The sequence below is a fragment of the Peromyscus maniculatus genome, chromosome 7, assembly GCF_049852395.1.
Source record: "Peromyscus maniculatus bairdii isolate BWxNUB_F1_BW_parent chromosome 7, HU_Pman_BW_mat_3.1, whole genome shotgun sequence".
Taxonomy (NCBI): Eukaryota; Metazoa; Chordata; class Mammalia; order Rodentia; family Cricetidae; genus Peromyscus; species Peromyscus maniculatus.
The window spans coordinates 99711867-99730011 of record NC_134858.1 but is presented as its reverse complement, the minus strand read 5'-3'; the positions used below and the strand labels follow the sequence as shown (position 1 = coordinate 99730011).

Below are 18145 nucleotides of genomic sequence, written 5' to 3'. Positions count from 1 at the left end.
GTGTTTTCTTCTTCTTTGCAACATGATGAGGTGATGCTCATAGTTTCTGATCTCTTGTCTTCAGTGTGTCAAAATAGTAATTAGCAAGTTCTAGATGACATCCCTTCTACAGTGAACAGCCTTCCATCTGCTCAATCCCTCACTGGGGTGGAGAGGACCCCAGGGGTATTGTCTCCAGCCCCTGCTGTACAAGCAGATGCAAAGGCCACTGAGAAATCCCTTTCTAGACAACTTCCCCCAGGGCTCAGTGGGTAATCCCTCCATTAGGGCCTTTTTTGTAACTTTCAACTGTCAAATGGAGCTAGCCTTGAACCCATGACTCCTCAAGCCAAACCTTTTCATTGCTACCCCTGTGCCACCTACACTCCCAAATTCTTTGTGTCTTGGGGTTTCTTTGCTGCGATGAAATACCATAACAACAACAACAACAAAAAAGCCAGTTCTGGAGGAAAAAGTTTATTTGGCTTACACTTCCATATTCATCCTCGAAGGAAGCTGAGGCAAGATCTCAAACAGGGCAGGAACCTGGAGGCAGAAGCTGATACAGAGGACATGGTGGAGTGCTGCTTACTGGCTACTGGCTTGCTCAACCTGCTTTCTTACAGAATTCAGGACCACCAGCCCAGGGGGAGCTCCATCCACAATTAACTGGGTCCTCCCCCATCAATCACTAATTTTTAAAAAATGCTCTCCAGGCTTGCTTTCAACCTGATCTTATGGAGGCTTTTTTAAATTGAGTCTCCCTCCTTTCGGATAACTGTAGCTTATGTCAAGTTGACACAAAACTATCCAGGACACTTTGCATGCTCCTCAGTCCTTTTGGCCCTTCTTTTAGTCCGTTTATTCTGTTTTTGATCTCCAGTTACCAATGCAATGTTGTTGATTTCTTTCATCTGTATGAGGGTACTTATGCTACTCGTTCCTGATTCCCTCTGAATAGCTCTCTCCCCAAATCGGGCTTGTTTGCCTTTGACACATCCCCACAGCCCCTTCCCCACTGCCAGTGTCCCTCTGCCACAGTACACAATCAACACTGTCTTTGTCGTCCATGTGTCTTCCAATCCATTCCACAGGGTATCGACTCCCCAGAAGAGACAGGCCACACTTTGGACCCACAGCCCATACACACCCATATACATGTAATAACTTGGTTGAATGACCGGATGAGAGAATCCAGTGGACTTTGCTTTTGCAAAGTACCATTTTACATATTTTAGGAAAGTGAGCATTTCCTCTTTTGTTCCACTTCACTTCCCCATGTTTTCTCCTTGGGATTTGGCTGAGCATGTGGGGGTGTAGAGTCTCTGTGTGCACCTTTCTCTCATTGGTCTCCTTGCCTCTTGAACCACTGTGCCTAGAACTCTTAATGGCTTCCCAGATCTGAGCAGGAGGTTGGGAATTGGTCTGTTTTTAGTGACCCAGCCTCTTTATTTTCAATGAAGTCATCGCACTCCAGGATTCAATGTGCATACCGAGGAAGGCCCAGACTCTAAGCTTTTGTTCTTGCACACTTAGTGTTAGCCCAGAATCCTTGCAGAGGAAAGATATGCTCACATGGAAATGGAGACCAGGCTGATGTATAGTTGCTAAGAGTGAGCTGTAAACAGCAAGGGCAGTGATAAAAGAGCCTATGTGCTGGGGAAGTGAAATAGGGCTCCCTAGGGAGGAGACGCTGGGGGATGTGAGCTTAAATAACCTGGAGGGAGCAGGATCATTTCAAACTGGGGAAATAGCCTTGAGCAAAATGCTGGTGGTTCCCAGAGGAATAATAAGACCACAGCTTTAAGGGAACTGTGAGAGATTAGAACTAATTTCATCCTGAAGGGCACGGTTGTCTCACTTGAGAAGTTTGGTTTCTGTCTGGTGACAGTTAAAGCAGGAACCCTTTAAGACAAGAACCTTAACGCTGGACAAACATCGCATGGGTGGGAAGTGTTTAAGGGATGGGAATCCAGTCACCATTCTGATGTTAAATAATATCAGCAACAAGAAGATGAAGCAAGTGCTTTAAAAGTACTTGTGGTGAGCAGAGTCAGAGAGAAAAACAATACATACATGCAAGACTGTGCACACCAGAGATGTGGGAAAGACAGATGAGACCATAGGAAACAAGGTATCAGGTATTAGAGAGAGGAGGCAGGATTCCTGGAGTTGATGGTAAGGGGTGAGGACCCCCAGGGAGAAGGGACATGCTGTCTCAGGAGCTGATGGTGGGGAGCTGGAACATGGATACCCAGAAAAGGCCAAGAGAAGGTAGAAGCAGGTATGAGAGGCAGTCTAGAAAGACCTCAGCCACTTTAGCAGAATGGAGGCAAAGCCCTTTACTGAACACTTTGGAGGAACTTCAGGAGTCATCTAGAACAGTAATTGTGCGGCCTGGCCAGCAGATCTCAAGCGGGGAGAGAATGCACTGTACATCAGCAGAAGCAAATAGAGGCAGACAAGAGGCACATGTAGGCTGCAAAGTTTGCCATTGCTGAGGTCAGAGAGGTGATGGAATTTGCATAGCTGACTGAGCCGTTATTTTACCTGTGAACCCTGAGGGAGGGATGGGGCATGGACAGAAAGTGTCTATAGTTCATACCTGGTCGGGCACTGGGAGCTCAACTCTCTCCTCAGATTCCTTTCTTCAATGTGCCGCCACCCTGTGGGCCAAAGCTGACTCTTGGCCCAGACAGGCTGTCCTCATTCCGAGAAAGACAACCTCTACCAGAGGTGTAAGACCAAGAACTGATGGGACTGAGTGCCCTGCCAGAGCTGCCTGGGGTTACAGTACGCAGGAGCTGGCTGCTGACCCCTTTCCCCTCCCTCTCTCTTCTTTAGGAGCACAATGAGTTCAACTCTTCCATGGCCAGGAGCCAGACTAACACGGCCCGGATTGATGGGCTACGGCCGGGCATGGTGTACGTGGTCCAGGTGCGCGCCAGAACCGTGGCCGGCTACGGCAAGTTCAGTGGCAAGATGTGCTTCCAGACTCTGACAGATGGTAAGGCTGGTGAGGAGGGGGTGGGGATGAGTGTTGGGGTTGTAAATGACACAGGCACAGGGCAGGCAAGGGTGAAAGAAAAGCAATCCCGTAGAAACCCACATGACACCCAGTCCCACTAGACTAGCGGTGTTCCTTTAGTAGGACTTGTCTCCCGGTAGGACCATGTGGACTGTTTTGGTCCATGCCAACACTCTGAAATCTGGTCTCTGTCTCTCTCAGCATCTGACTGGATGCCTTGGGAGGGTATCCCATGTGGCTCTGTAGCCTATGTGTTTCTGTATCTACCCAAGAGTGAGATCCCGTATGTCTCACAGGTGTCTCCTTGTCTCCTTAAGAGGGGCCAGGGACCTCCTCCTCACCTCCATCTCACTCCACTGTGCTTGGAGTCTGGGAAAAAAAAAAGAGAGAGGAGACAATGTTTGAGCCATGTGCCCAGGATCTCAGAATACTGCAGTCATTTCACCCATGACCTGCTCAGGTATTTTGAGAGAGAGAGAGAGAGAGAGAGAGAGAGAACACAGAGGAGCTGTTTTCAGTGCAGAAAATCCATCCCCCTGAATAACTTTCCTTACTATGACAAATAGCTGGCAGAAATAATGCAGGAAAGAAGAGTGCATCTTGGCTCACAGTTCTGGGGCATACGATGGGAAGTTATGGCAGCAGGGACCCAAGGCAGCCACCCACATCATGTCCACAGTTAGGAAACAGGAAGAGACAGATGGTGACCCCCCCAGCCTCTTTCTCCTTTTTATCCAATCCAGAACCCCAGCCCATGGCCTGCTGTCATTTATATTTAGGGTGTGTTTTCCCATCTCAATTAACCCAAGCTAGGAACTCCCTCATAGATATGCCCAGAAGTTTGTCTCCTGGGACATTCTAGATTTTTCCAGGTTGCCAGTTATATGCTATTGCGCACACACACACATACACACACACACACACACACACACACACACACACACACACACACACACACACTCAAAAACTTTTCTTTGGGAGCTTGTTTGTTCCCTCTTTGAACTTTGCTTCCTAGTCCTCTGAGAACATCTCCATCATTAGTTCAGCGGATCTGATTTCGCTGCAGCCTTGGCGTTGCGCTTAGCTCTGGCTGTCTCACTACCCACCTCTTTGTCCTTTAGCTAGCCATCTACCAGAGTTTGTGCATGCCTGTACTTTTCTGCCTGCCTACCTGTCTATATTGACTCATTCACGAGCCATTTCCATATAATTTTCTAAATGTCAATCTATTCTACCACCCGTCAATTGGAAGCCCTTCATGTTTTCTGTGATAGTTAGCATATACTTGAAATGTCTTTCTTCCACAAAGCATTCTATTTTAGACTGGCGCTCTTGGGCTGGGTGCTTGAGAAGACTTGAGGTTTTATCTTGACACACATATTTGGAAGCAGTTTCTACACTAATTAGAAATATTTAAAAATCAAATTGTTTTATCCAAAAATTTCTTGTGAAAAAACATTATGGAAGCCAGGGCTGGGTGTTCTGGTGTGGGGAGAGAGATGAAGGAGGGTAACAGTTACCCCAGATGGTGCCCCCCACCTAGAAGCAGCTCAGCTGGAGGCTTTGCATGAGCTGTCTGGCCCCCTATGAGACTAGAGTGTGTAGCCAGTTGAGTTTATGCCAGGTGAATTTTCTCTCATGTTTCGAGCTGGTGAGATGGGGTAGAAAGGTGAGCCCGTTCATTGAGATTGATAACACTGCTGGGATAGGAAGAACGCAGGCCATCTGCTTCTCCCTTAAGGACTCTGCTCCCCCATTTTGCACCTCACTTACCATCTAGATTTATAGGCACTTTGGCATCAGGAGGTACACAGGATTAAAAGCCCCAAACTCCAAATGCTCTGAGCACTGGTCTCTTGGCAATTCTGCTAGACAAATCAAGAAGTAACAAATTTCCCCCAAGAAGGCTATTCTTTTTACATTTGGCAGTTAAGTTTTGCAGACCTGAGAGAGGGAAGATGTAAGATAGTTCTGGTAAGTGGCCAAATTTGAGAGAATTTATCTTAATGACGGGGCTTGTTTATTGGTGATGATACTCACTGAAGCTGCAGGCAGGTCTGTCTGCAACAGAGATGGAGTTTGAAGATTGATCAGTGGGAGGGCCATTGAGGCAGGAGGACCTGTGGGACCCTTTTAGGTCAGTGGCTATACTGGGCAGGTGACTGCACATGGTGCCCTGACCACTCTTAGCTCTTGTGTGCTAACCTCTGACTTGGTTTTTTTTTCTGTTATTATTTATTAATTATCATCATCACCTTTGGGTTTCATATTGTTCTGTGAAGATTTGCTTTATGAAGACTTTGTCAAAGACTCATCATTGTGGTTGCCTGCATTTTATTTCCTGACAACTTCCTTTTAAAGGAAGTATTTTAAAAAAAATACTCCTAGTTGGTGCTGAAGAGATGGCTCAGTTGTTAAGAATGCATACTGCTCTTCCCAAGTTCACTTCCCAGCAATCACTTCAGGAGTGGACATACAACCACTGTAACTCCAGCTCCAGAGGATCCAATGCCCTCTGATTTCCATGGGCACCTGTACTCACATTGCATAAAACCATACTTTGACACACACAGATATACATAATGCAAACATGCAAACAAAACTCTCAGTTGAGGAAACCAAAATTCCACCTTCAGTCTTTTTTAGTTACTTTCTATAGTCTATCGAATGAGGCATTTTAAGAGCTAACAGCAGTCTGGGTAGGTAGCTCAGTTCTAATGTGCTTGCCACATAAGCATGAGGACCCAAGTTCCAGCATCACAACCCATATTTAAACAAACAAACAAACGCTAAGCAGCATAGCACACATTTGTTGTCCCAGTGCTGGGGAGGCAGAAATGGATGGATCCCTGAGGCTAGGTGGCCAGCCAGTTTATCCTAATTGGCAAATCCTAGGTTTCAGTGAGAGATTGTATCTCAAAAGACAAAGTGGATGCTACCAGTAAATGTTTGCTGTCCAAATGTGAGGACCTGAGTTCGGATCACTAGTACCTACATAAAAAGCCAGGTAGAGCAGTTTGTGCCTGTAATTTCTGGGCTGGGGAAACAGGGGGATCTTAGGCCTTGATGGCCAGCTTTCAAGTTCTGAGATGACTGTATCTTTAAAAAAAATGGTGACATCATTGCAGACTATATCTGATGTTGACCTCTGACCTCCATACACCTACACAGCACACACACACACACACACACACACACACACACACACACACACACACACACACACACACACCAAACTAAGGAGGATGGCTCCTGAGAAATGATATCCAAAGTTGCCTTCTGATCTTAACCCCCATGCACATGTATACACACTAAGAGCTAACAGCCTGTCTCTAGAAGTTACCTTTTTCACCCAGCTAGATGAAAGATGGCTCACAAATACTGGAGAGCATAAACCCTTGCTGAGGTATTTATTGATGAAACATGCAGACACCGTGATCTTCACCAGCAGATTTGAGGAGGGGCTCAGAAATAGTGGGGTCTAACAGCTGTGCTCACAGAGATCCTGGTGTGATTTATGGGAGACCCTTAGTGTAGTGAGCTTTGTCATTGAGGTTGCCAGATAAAATATAGGGAGATCAGTTTCATTTGAATTCCAGATCAATAATGTTTAAGGATGAATATCTCCCATGCAATATTTGGTGCATATTTATACTAAAATATCATTCACTATTTATCTGGAGTGCAGGTAGTGGTTTTGTTCGCTGTATCTGACAACTCTAATCATAATGAAATACAAACAGTTTGACCTTCCATATGCCTGGGTCTAAAGCTGTAGATAATGGCTTCTTAGCAGCATCCATGGACAACCGCCACCACCACAGTAAGGATCACAAGCTGACTTGGGTAGCTGGCGTGGATTCAAGAGAAGCAGAATTTGGGCACATCTGTGATGTAGGTCAGATACTATGAGCTATTCACATGGTTTGACCTTCTATCAACCGTCAAGAGGCCTGAGAATCATAGGGGTAAAATCATTTCCCCCAAGACTACAGAGAACGCACAGGCAACATCAGGGCTTGGCCCATCTCTGTCCACTTCTACGACCCCGAGGTGTTCCACTCCACACATAATGCAGCGTTGCTTCAGCACTTGGCAGAAACTTCAATCCTTTTCTTGTCGAGTGGGAGCTCAGAGTGCCGGGCAATTTCTCTGGCATCTCGTCATCCTCCACAGCTCCTGCCGCAGCGCTGGCTGACTACAGATAAACTGTAAAAATCTGCTCAATGAATCTGTTGACAAGTTGCGTTTCAACAGCTGAAGCTGTTTCAGCAACAGCCTTTGATTCCCCTCCATTGGTCTTAGTCTTAATACGGCAGAAAGGACTTGGAAAAACCTTCAGAGCAAGGTGGCGAAGGCTGGGCGTCACCTTCTCTTGGGACAATTGTCATCGGCCCTGAGTTACCGGAGTTGTCCCTGCTGTTTAGACTTTATTGCTGTTGCCCACTCAGAAGCATTAGAAAGTGGGACCCACACATACCCATATATCTGGTGTCTTTGGGGTCATGCACCAAGTTCAGCTATGTGCATGGGGCACGTGGGAAGGATTCTAATTCTTTTCTTTCTCACCTAGATGATTACAAGTCAGAGCTGAGAGAGCAGCTACCTCTGATTGCTGGCTCCGCAGCAGCTGGGGTCGTCTTTGTTGTGTCTCTGGTGGCTATCTCCATCGTCTGCAGCAGGTAGGTCTTCCGCTCTCCCTTCCCTGAACCCAGGAAGCCCCTCTCTATGTATGCTTCTCCCATGTTGGCCCTTCCTCAAGCTGGGCAGCCTGGATAAGTTCTTCGACCAGCAGCCTAGAAATCTCAAGATTATTTATTTTCTTTGTGCCTTTGGATAAAAACCTGCTATGGGAACTGGGCAAGACTATAAGTAAACAGCATCCATCCTCCAACCTCATTTCAGCCAAGACTTTTAGCCCCTCATGCACAAGGACTTTTCAGAGTGACAGTTACAAAATTGCATTTGACCCACTGGAGCATCATAGCTGTGCACGGGCAGTCTTCTGGTTAGAGAGCTCAGGCCCTGGGCAGCAAGCAAAAGGCAAGCGGGCAGAAGAGGGGGTAAGCAAGAGACGGTGTGAGCTGAGCTCTGCACACAGACTGGCCTGGAGGCCTTGTGAATTTTTAATACTGTTTGCTGCTGCCTTGGGTGGTTATCCCAGAAATTGCCTACAAAGTCCTGTAGTCGGCTCCCACCGAGCATTCTGCAGTTCCCTGGTACTGATGGGAGCCCGCATCACCTCTGCCCTCTTGGCAGATGCCCACAGCCTTTCCTGGTACCTGCAAGCCTCTGGCTTGAAAGCTGAAGCCTCTGCCCAAGGGACTGTGTGTTGCTGGCCTACCAGAATATGAGCTAAAGCAGAAACAAAACCTTTCAGTGAGGAGTCCCCAGTTTCCAATCCCAGGAGACACCGGGGCTGAGTTCTGTGTCTGGGCATGAGATCTGGGTGTGGCCCTGCTAAGAAAGCCCCTGTTCTCTATCTGCAGGAAGCGAGCTTACAGCAAAGAGGCTGTGTACAGTGATAAACTCCAGCATTACAGCACAGGCCGAGGTGAGTAGAGAGCACACACCCAGCCAGTATGTGTATACAGTGGTCCTCAGAGCCAGTCTAGTGACGATCAGGTATAGCAGCAAATGTCTGACAAGCCCTCAGTGCCCAAGTGGCCTCTCTCTGCAAGTCCCTGAAGACCACAGGCTGTCCACTGCCCGCCCTTTAAGGACAGTCACTGGACTCCTGGTGGGAGATTACTTTCTGCACTGATAAGCCATATTCGAGACAGGGGAAGACAGAGTTTAGCAAGTCAATGAATCCTGAAATCACACTCAGTGGGGAAAGATGGAGGGTTCTCTATTAACATCTTCTACCTTATCTTATCCAGTTGAGCGGCTGGGGAATGTGTTAACCAAATTCAGAGATAAGCCATAGAACATGAATGCAGGGAATTAAAAAGATAACAGAGCCCAGGAGGCTGAAGTGCTGGGGTATCTCCCAAGCCTTTTTCTTTTAAACAGTACCTTTAAAAGTTTCTCTCATTCATTATCATACCCCTGCCTCTCTCTCTTTTAAGCCTATATATAAATTTTTTTTTGTAACTCAAATTTCTCTCACCAACATGCATATAATTCTATATCAAAATTGCTGCTTCTTCCTCTGAATGATTCCAGCATTGCAGTCTAAAACAGTTCCCAGGAGGGAAGGTGGGCCATCTCCCTGCTTCCAGAAGCAGGTACTTAGAGCCTTACCTAAGATACTGCTTCTAAATGACTCTCTCTGAGTTCCACAAGGGCCCCAAGAGATCTTCCCCAGCACACTGGGCTCTCCTCTGTAAGCCACATCACACTCAAGTCCTCCTCCTGTTTCCTAAACCACTTTTGTCCTGAGCACTCAGCAGTGAGCAGATCCCATAGACACATATAACCTGAAGCATGGGTTCATTTCACTGGGCTGATTCTCTTGTAAGTAAAAATGGCTTTTAAGACTAAAGTTCTCGTGAACCAGACTACTTTCCTTCTCCAAGGTCATCTGAGACAGAGAATGCAGTGTTCACAGCTGCAGCCATGCTATGAAGGAGTACGTGTTCTAACGTGGAGGGTACGAGCTTGGGCTGCTCAAAAGTCACTCTGTAGATACGGCTTTTCAATCATGGCACAGCTGGAGATTTATATACACTCAAACCATTGACAATAGTGTGTGTACAGGGTAGGCATTGCGAGGAGAAGCCACCATAAGGCATCAGGACTCCCCAGTCGAGCTCATGAATTCGGACTTTAGTATCTGACTCTCAGAAGATGTCTACTGCTGCCTGGTTTCCTTCAGAGTTGTCCCAAAGCCTGCTCTCTGTCTCCCTCCTCTAGCTCTGGCTTGGGGCATTGCTTCCTTGTCTGCTTTGGACCAGCTCCTTGCTCTGATGAGCCACTAGATGTCCATTTCAGATCTGGTTCTTTCTTTTCTTTTCCTTTCTTCTTTCTTTCTTTCTTTCTTTCTTTCTTTCTTTCTTTCTTTCTTTCTTTCTTTCTTTCTTTCTTTCTTTCTTTCTTTCTTCCTTCCTTCCTTCCTTCCTTCCTTCCTTCCTTCCTTCCTTCCTTTCTTTCTTTTTTTCTTTTTTTTTTTGAGACAAGGTTTCTCTGTGTAGCTTTGTGCCTTTCCTTGAACTCACTTTGTAGTCCAGGCTGGCCTCAAACTCACAGAGATCCTCCTGCCTCTGCCTCCCAAGTGCTGGGATTGAAGGTGTGTGCCACCATCGCCTGGCTCAGATCTGGTTCTTTAGATAAAACAGTTACAGATGGTGCTTTTGGCCTGAAAGCAGTTGGGACCCCAAGAGTACATGATTGGGTTCAAAAGATACAATTTCATTTTGAAGTCTAGAAACTTATAACAGTGCCCAAAAGTGACTCAGTCGAGAACCCGCTTTCTAAAGGTATGCCATTCCTCCGATGGGACACAGAGGATCCCCAGGCATCCAGGGTAGAGTGATGATGCTCTTTTGACAATGTCAGCCTGACATTTGGCTGTTCTTCTCTTGAAGCGTGCCTCTGCCAGGCTACTTGGTGTACAAAGATGCATTTCTAAAATGTGTCTCCCTGTGTGGGAGAGTGGGGGGATAGCCACAGAGGGCGGTGCCTCTGGTTCCTAGTCTCTGTAGAAGAACTACTCCCCAGTCTTCAGCTGTAGGGCCCTTGCTACCACCAGTGATCATGGCTGGAGTCAGTCAGTGAGTTCCACCTATTGTTGCTAGACGGATGTAGAGTTCTCATGGGGAGCCTCAGTTTACTTCTTAGGCTACCTTAGATGCATGAGCCATTTCTAAAAGCCCTTCTCCTCTGTGCACAACTATTCTCTTTTAATCAACCCCTGACTCTTGCCTCCCTGGACTCTGACACACACACCTGGACTCTGACACTTTCCTCCTCCCACACACTTGGGTTCTCTAAGCTCACACTCTTATGCACTAAGTTGCATTTATGCACTTTTCTCCTATGAACAACCATTTCTTTGGTTGAAGCCATTACTATTGGAGAATCATGATCCAAGGACCATGCAGCTAGAAGAAGGCCCGGCATACAAAGAGCAGAAGAGAACGAAAGCTCTGGTGAAGAAAGAGCCTATCTGGGATAGAGGGCAGACAGAGTGCGGTGGGTGGGATGACTATGGAAGGTGTTAGCTGTGCCTACACTGGGAACTGTAACCTAGTAGCTAGCCTGACTCCCATGGTCTCCATAACCACTCAAGGAAACAGGCAGTAATCTCGGAAGGACAAGTGACTTTCCTGAGTGACAAAGCTTGAGGGTTGAAGAGGTGGATTGTGCACCCTCTTCATGAGTCTGGCTGCAGACCTCATGGTCTCTCCATGTTGCAGAGGCTCAGTGTGCCTAGTCTTGGGTGCAGCTCTATGTCTACTCCCAGATGCCCTGGTTGGTGGTTTATGAGTCCCCACCTCGGAGTCCCATTCCAAGAGTCAAAAGGCTCAAATGTGCCCAATTGTGTGTGCAGATGCATAATTGAGCCTGAACTCCCCATATGAATGCTCTCTGTGGAGTGTGGGTGCTTTGGAAGCTCTGAGGGTTTCCTAGTCTTGGAGTAACAGCATCTGCAGCAGCTGCTCAGCTCTGTTCCCCATTGTCTGGGGACCCCCAACTCCCTTGGATCCTCCAGGGGGCATTATGAAGGAGCTGGTGGTTCTTGTCTTACAGACTTTCCCTTTTAAAGTGACGCAGTGATTGAAAGAGACAGAAAAGAAGTATTTGCAACAGTCTTGTCTTCCCTAATGAGTCAAAGCATGGCAGATTTGGTTACTAGAAAACATGATGTATTCAGGAATGGGCTCATATTTCACCCCTAACCCTAGAACAGTGGTGTTCAACCTTCCTAACGCTGCAACATTTCAATGCAGTTTCTCATGTTGTGGTTAGCCCCCCAACAATAAAATTATTTTGTTGCTGTTTCATAACTATAATTTTGGTACTGTTATGAATCATAATGTAAATATTTGATATGCAGGATACCTGATATGTAACCCCTATGGGGGTCACAACCCATAGATTGAAAACTGCTGTCTTAGACTTTAGTGAACAGAGATATAGAGGGGAATTTGAATTGGTGGAAAGATACTCCTTGGAGGGTGGGCTAGAAAGAGAATATGCTGGATGTGGTGTCATTTAGTCTGATAAAGAGTTATTGAGCCAGAGGTTCATGTTCAAGGGTGGGTGGGAAGGAACATGGGCTTCTCATGCTCGGGAATGGGTAGACAGTATGTTGTCTTGGTTTCTTGGTCCAGTTCTCATAAGTTGTTGACTAATTATGGATGACCTGGAAAGAATGATCCAGATAAAGCAGGGAGGCTTAGGAACCTAACTTCAGGAAGTTATGCTTCTTTCTATTTTGGGAAAATGCAAAGAGGTGTTCAGGGAACATAGGTCATTCTTGATTTCTGAACTGGGGGAGGGGGGGATAAAGGGAGATCGGGGCTTGTGAAAGGGTTAAGGACTTTAGGAGATCAGTCCTAAGAAAATTACCTCTGAGTGGAAGATATAAATTATAATGTCTACTGGCATGTTTTGAAAAAAAAAAGTGTAAATGAGATATGGACATGTATTTGTCAGGATTCTCCAGAGGACTGAAACCAATGGGATAAATAATCACACACACTCATACACACACCATACATACATACCCTATAAGCACAACACGTGCACATCACAAACACACAGCACACACACACACACACACACACACACACACACACACACACACACACACACAGGATAACAACAGCAGAATCACACCTGGAGGCTGAGAACTGGAAACCACTCAGCTGCCTCAATTTGGCCCCAGAAGCTCTGAAGGTTCCTGGAGAACTGCTGGTCCCTAGTCCCAAAGAAAGCTTGGACCTGAAACTTGGACTTGCTGGTGCTGATAGTAGTACAGCAATCAGCAGCAGCAGTGGGACAGATGAACTCAATGGCAGGAGGGAGGTGAGGCAAACAAAAGGCAGAGAGATCATTTTTCTTCTGCCATGCCCTTTTCGTCTGCACTCATACCAGAAGGCACCACCCACAGTTGAAATGAGTTTTTCCATATCAATCAAATAACTCAGCATGCTTTTCTGTAGTGGGTAGCTCCCTAGTCACGTGATTCTGATACGTGGCAAAAAAAAGATAGTAAAGCCAACCATAATACTTGAGATCGGGAAACACCATAATCTTCAGACAAAGCAAAGAGAGAGAGGCTATCGTTGTGAATCCAGGCCCAGAAAATGCCTCATGACATTGTGAAAAACATGGGTCTGAGACAATGAACTTGAGTTCTGTCATCATTAGGAATAGACATGAGATGATTAAGGAAAAAATTTATGGGAACTTGTCTCTTTTAATTAGATATTACATTTAGGAAATTCAACAATTATGGGTAACAAATGATTATTTTGGCAAAAACATCTTATGGTATAATGGAAGGCATTGTGAAGCAGATACAGACTTGGTCTTCATACGGAGAGAAAGTGAATTAGTGACTGTCACTCAGGAGGGAGGTCCCTGGCGTTATTCTAGTTCTTGTCCTGTTCAATCCATGTTTGTTTGATTGCTTTTTTAACTTCACGAGTCAGAAGCAAGCATGGGGATGCTGATCGAGTTTGTAGGTAACAGTTGGGAAGCAGAACTAACACCATAAAAGACAGAATCAAAATTCAGAGCTACCCAACAGCTTTGAATGCTAATTTGAAATCTGCAAGACAAAATGTTAGCAGGATAAATCTGGAACCTAGTGTTTAGGTTAAAACAAAACTGAAGCAGTACAAATAGGGAGCGATCCCACTTACTATTTATTTGTGTGAAAAAAAAAAAAACCTCAGCTGATCACATGCTTACTCTCAGTGGCACTACTGATGAAGAATATTAATAACGCCCATTTTGAGCCCTTGCTGTATTAAATGTTTATATCTACTCTTTGTGCTGTTAAGAACCCACTCAGAGTCATGGACTTTGTCCTAGGGACCTGCCTGGTTTCAGGAAGGACATATTCTGCAAAGCACCAGTCCAGAGAAGAGCAGCCTGCCTGTGTCAGGCGTGGCCAGAGTCTGACTCAGTGGCAGTATGTTACCAGATTCACAGGGGCTGTCCATCAAAGAGGTTCCTCTACAATGAGGCTAGGGCTTGAGAGTTTTTAGTAATGGATGCTATTAAAAAGATTCTTGCCTTAGGTGAGAGACGGGATGAAGTCACACCCAGAATTATGCTAAGTTACTGCATTCTGGGTGGTTGATGCATTCTGAACTTCACGATAGCACCCAGCCCCCAAGATTTGATATGCAGGACAGGAGGACACTGGAAGGAAAAGACGGACTGAGGCACTAAGATTAGATCATATACAAGTAAAGGCCTACAGACACAGAAGGAAAGTCTCCTTGGTACAAAAGGAAGCCGAGTTTGCAGTCAGTGTTTGTTAAATGACAAATAAATCGAAAGATCTAGATTCACCCATGTGTATCCTGCTGGCTCCTAGCCAGAGCTTCTGCAACTATTACCTCCAGTAGTTCCAGGATCATTGTGTATTGCCCTTGGGTTCCCAGTAGGACTGCAGCAGTCCAGCAGCAGAGGTCCCTGCCTGGAAGAACTTGTCAATCCTGGTCATACACACCCACAGGCATGGAGGTGTTAAGCAACTTTCCAGGATTAGTTGCTCTTGCCTCTTTTGTTGTCATCCTTCCAACACTTTGGTTGCAAATGCTGCCATCTTACACCTTGAGTAATTGCTGAGACCACTTCACAACCATTTCCCCAGCCTACCGTCCCTTCTTCAGCAAAATAAGCTCTCCAATGTCCTGCTCTCAGAATCCCCCTCCACTGCTGATAAAAGAGTTGTCAGCTCTGTGCGCCCTGGGGCATCAGTGCTGTGTTTGGTAATTGGGGCCCCAGTGCTTGTCTGTCAACACTGTTGCCTCTGCTTCAAGCTGGTCTCCCTCTTCCTCCGCACCTGGTACCAAGCCTCTCTCTGGACATTCCAAATTTCTCCTTTGTAGTAACATGTCCTGTTGTCCTTCCAGATTTGATCCAGTTCTGGAGCTTCTAGCAGTCTGACTTTGAAGAATGGCATCCATGGCCTTCTGCCTTCTCCAGTCTCTATAGTGTTTGCAACCCATTACCAGCTGTGGTCTCCTGACTCAGCACTGCCCAGCATCGTGCTCTTTCATGGCCTATTTCATGTCTCAATCACATGAAGAACCCTCAGAGCTTTGCTTTCCTGTAGATGCCACAGTGCTGGTTGGATGTCTAGCAGAGTAGAATAAAAGGAGGGAGACTTGACGCCCTGAGGCAGAGTATCAGAGAAGGGCCCTCAAGGACTGCACAGGTTTCTAAATGGCTCCCCTCTCGTGCTCAAATACCTGGATGAGACTGTCACGAGGTGACACAGTCTCTCTTAGATTCAGAATGAGGTACTAGCAGGCACACTTCCCTATCTCCTTATGACTCTATCAGGACCTGCTGGGACACAAGAATATTAATGACTGGAGACAATTCAACTCACTCATTAACTGAGACTACCCTGTAGGTTCTAGCAATCCTCCCTCAGCTAGAGGCCAGCTGGCTTTTGCTGGAACCTCTGAAGCCCTAGGATCAGTTGTCACAACTGGCCTGAAGATGTCCTTGCTACTAGTTCTACACTCAGAATGCACACCAGGCCGGCACAAGGGCAGTGGGTCTTCTCCCCCAGCTCTGAGTCCATGCATGTCACCTGCTGTTTACAACAGTGAGCTCTCTGGTTTCCCCCTGCACCCTTGGCACTTATAAATGTCTCCATAACCTTTCAAATTCCCCCAAGTAAGACTTCTTGCATCCAGAGCTCATCTTAGCCACCTCTGTTGATACTCTGGTGCAGGGTCTCTGACAGTGGAAAAAAAAAATTTCTTCTGCTTCCACAACTATTTGATGCCATGCAAGAAGGTACCAGATAGCATTAAAGCCATGCTCCCCATAAACATGTTTACAAACGAGATCTTTATTGGAGATTTGTAAACTAGGAGATGGGAAAGCTGGGGGTGTGCTTACTAGCAAAGCACTAACAATGAAGACACTAACAATCAGAAGTTTAAGTCCACACGTGCCCCTTTGATGCCAAAGATATGCAATCTATGATTGAAAAAAAATGGAAACTCAGACATGGCTAACACTTTAACAGTATTTCTATTACTCACAATGCTGTGAAGGTCACATCAATCACTATAAAATGCCATGTGTTATAGGGGTCTGTTACCTCTGATATTGTCTCCATCTCCTCTAACAGGATTTCCTCAACATTCACAATCAGAGAACATCTTCTGCATCCAGTCTCCCAGTGTCTGTGCCTTACTCTGTTGCTGACTTGATTCCTTGTTCACTGTCTGGTGATTCATTGCACTAAATACCATTTTCCTGATAATTAAAAACTGCTCACTGGCAAGTGGGAGCAGGAACAGGCTGATGCGGGATTTATGCAGAAACACAAAATGAGCCAAAAGACAAATGACCTGTTCCGCCTAGCGAAAGGCATTTTTTTTACCCTCTCATCTTCTGGGATTTGAGAAAGGCTGGCTAGAGCTTGGGAGCATGGTCTAGGGAGATCTGTCATCATATGGGGAGGTATTTGCAAGGAGATCCATTGTATTCATATGCTTAGCCAAAGCCCTCTGTTAATTTGGAATACGAAGACCCCTGCCTGCAGCAGGAGGACCTGGGCCAGGGCCATCTCTTCCTCCTCCCTTACTGGGCTCTTACCAGGCTGTGGCTAGAGGAAAGGCACTAAGTGTGAGCCATTTCTTAGACCTTGATTGAACTTTCCCAGTTTCCTTCCTCCACATAATAATACTTTTACTCAATGTCAAGGTAAACGAGGAGTGATTCTTAGTGATGCATTAGATGCAGGATTTAGGGCATTCATTTTGGTTGGGCATTTCAACAGATCATAGTCCTGGGCTTTAAGCAACCCTCTTGGCTTCTGAGGAAATGCCTCAGTGACAGCCAAAGCCCTTAGACACAGCACAGTGGCTATGATATTACACGTATGTACACATGAGTGCAAATGCATGCACATATGTATTCACACTTTTCAATTCCTCAGATGTCTCTTGGGAAGTTAAGTGCATGCATGGTCATAGGGTAGACATTCTCCCATCTGAGTGCACTTTGTGGCACATTACTGGCCTAAAGAATAGAGGCTCCATCAAGAGATGAGCTGTCTGCCTTCTGGGAACAGCTTCTTCCCCAAACTGGCTGGAGCCAATATCTGTAAAGCTCATTAGCTCAGAATCCTTTCCCATTCATCCTCATATATGTCTTTACTTGCAAACCATTCATTACAGCTCATTCTAGATTGTTTAATTAGTTTCCATGGAAGAACTCCTTCAGGACAGCTTAGCATACATCTTTAAAAGCCCTTGATCTAAAATAACAAGGTAGTTATTTTGAAAGTAACTAATATAACCCTAAGTGGCTTACATTCCCCACTGCCCACCATGCCTCACTTCCTTTTGTACCTCCCTGCACACTTCTGAGAACAAATTTGTTGATAACAGTAATGAGTCTATTAGTCAGGGAGTCTTCCCAGTACATGGGGCACTGTGCTGGGCCGGCCACTTGTCATAGGGTCTTTATTCTCATAGGCAAGCTGGAAGGAAAGTCTCATTTCCCCTACTGGTGGAAAAGCTATTGTAAGAGATAAATATGAACTTGCTGTATTATGCAAGATTAATAAAGTATTTGGGGGTCTAATGTCACCTGCAGATCTCAGCACCAGGGACGCACAGAATTAGGAGGGAAAGTCACAGCTTACTGACTCTACCCTGGTGTCCTTGGTTACTCTTCTTTCCTTATATGCACTTTGAGTGATTTTGTATTGTCTACCTCCTTCATTCATCCTTCCATCATGCTGGCTGATCTCCACCATCAGCATCTGTGTTTCTTTGCCTGCCTGCACTCTCTGGCCTTAGAGTCTCCCTCTTGCTCATGTTACTAGCCATTCAGTGCCTCAAGTTTGACTATGACAATCATTATGGAACTACCTTAGCTCCCTTCACCCTAGAGAGTGTCCATTCTGAAGCTTGTGGCTACTTATCCAAGTTCACAGTGTCCTCAAGGAGATAAAGCCAGCTATAATAACCTACAATA

At 45.9% G+C, this 18145-nt stretch overlaps 1 protein-coding gene across 1 annotated transcript in view; it reads left to right on the top strand.

Annotated features, from left to right (window-relative positions):
• Positions 1–18145, top strand: part of Ephb1 (EPH receptor B1) — a 455961-nt gene that overhangs the window by 361465 nt on the left and 76351 nt on the right. The window contains exons 7-9 of the mRNA XM_042281503.2: positions 2824–2986; positions 7581–7689; positions 8497–8561. Of these exons, the coding sequence (XP_042137437.1) occupies positions 2824–2986; positions 7581–7689; positions 8497–8561 (337 nt within the window). The remainder of the gene's footprint in view (positions 1–2823; positions 2987–7580; positions 7690–8496; positions 8562–18145) is intronic.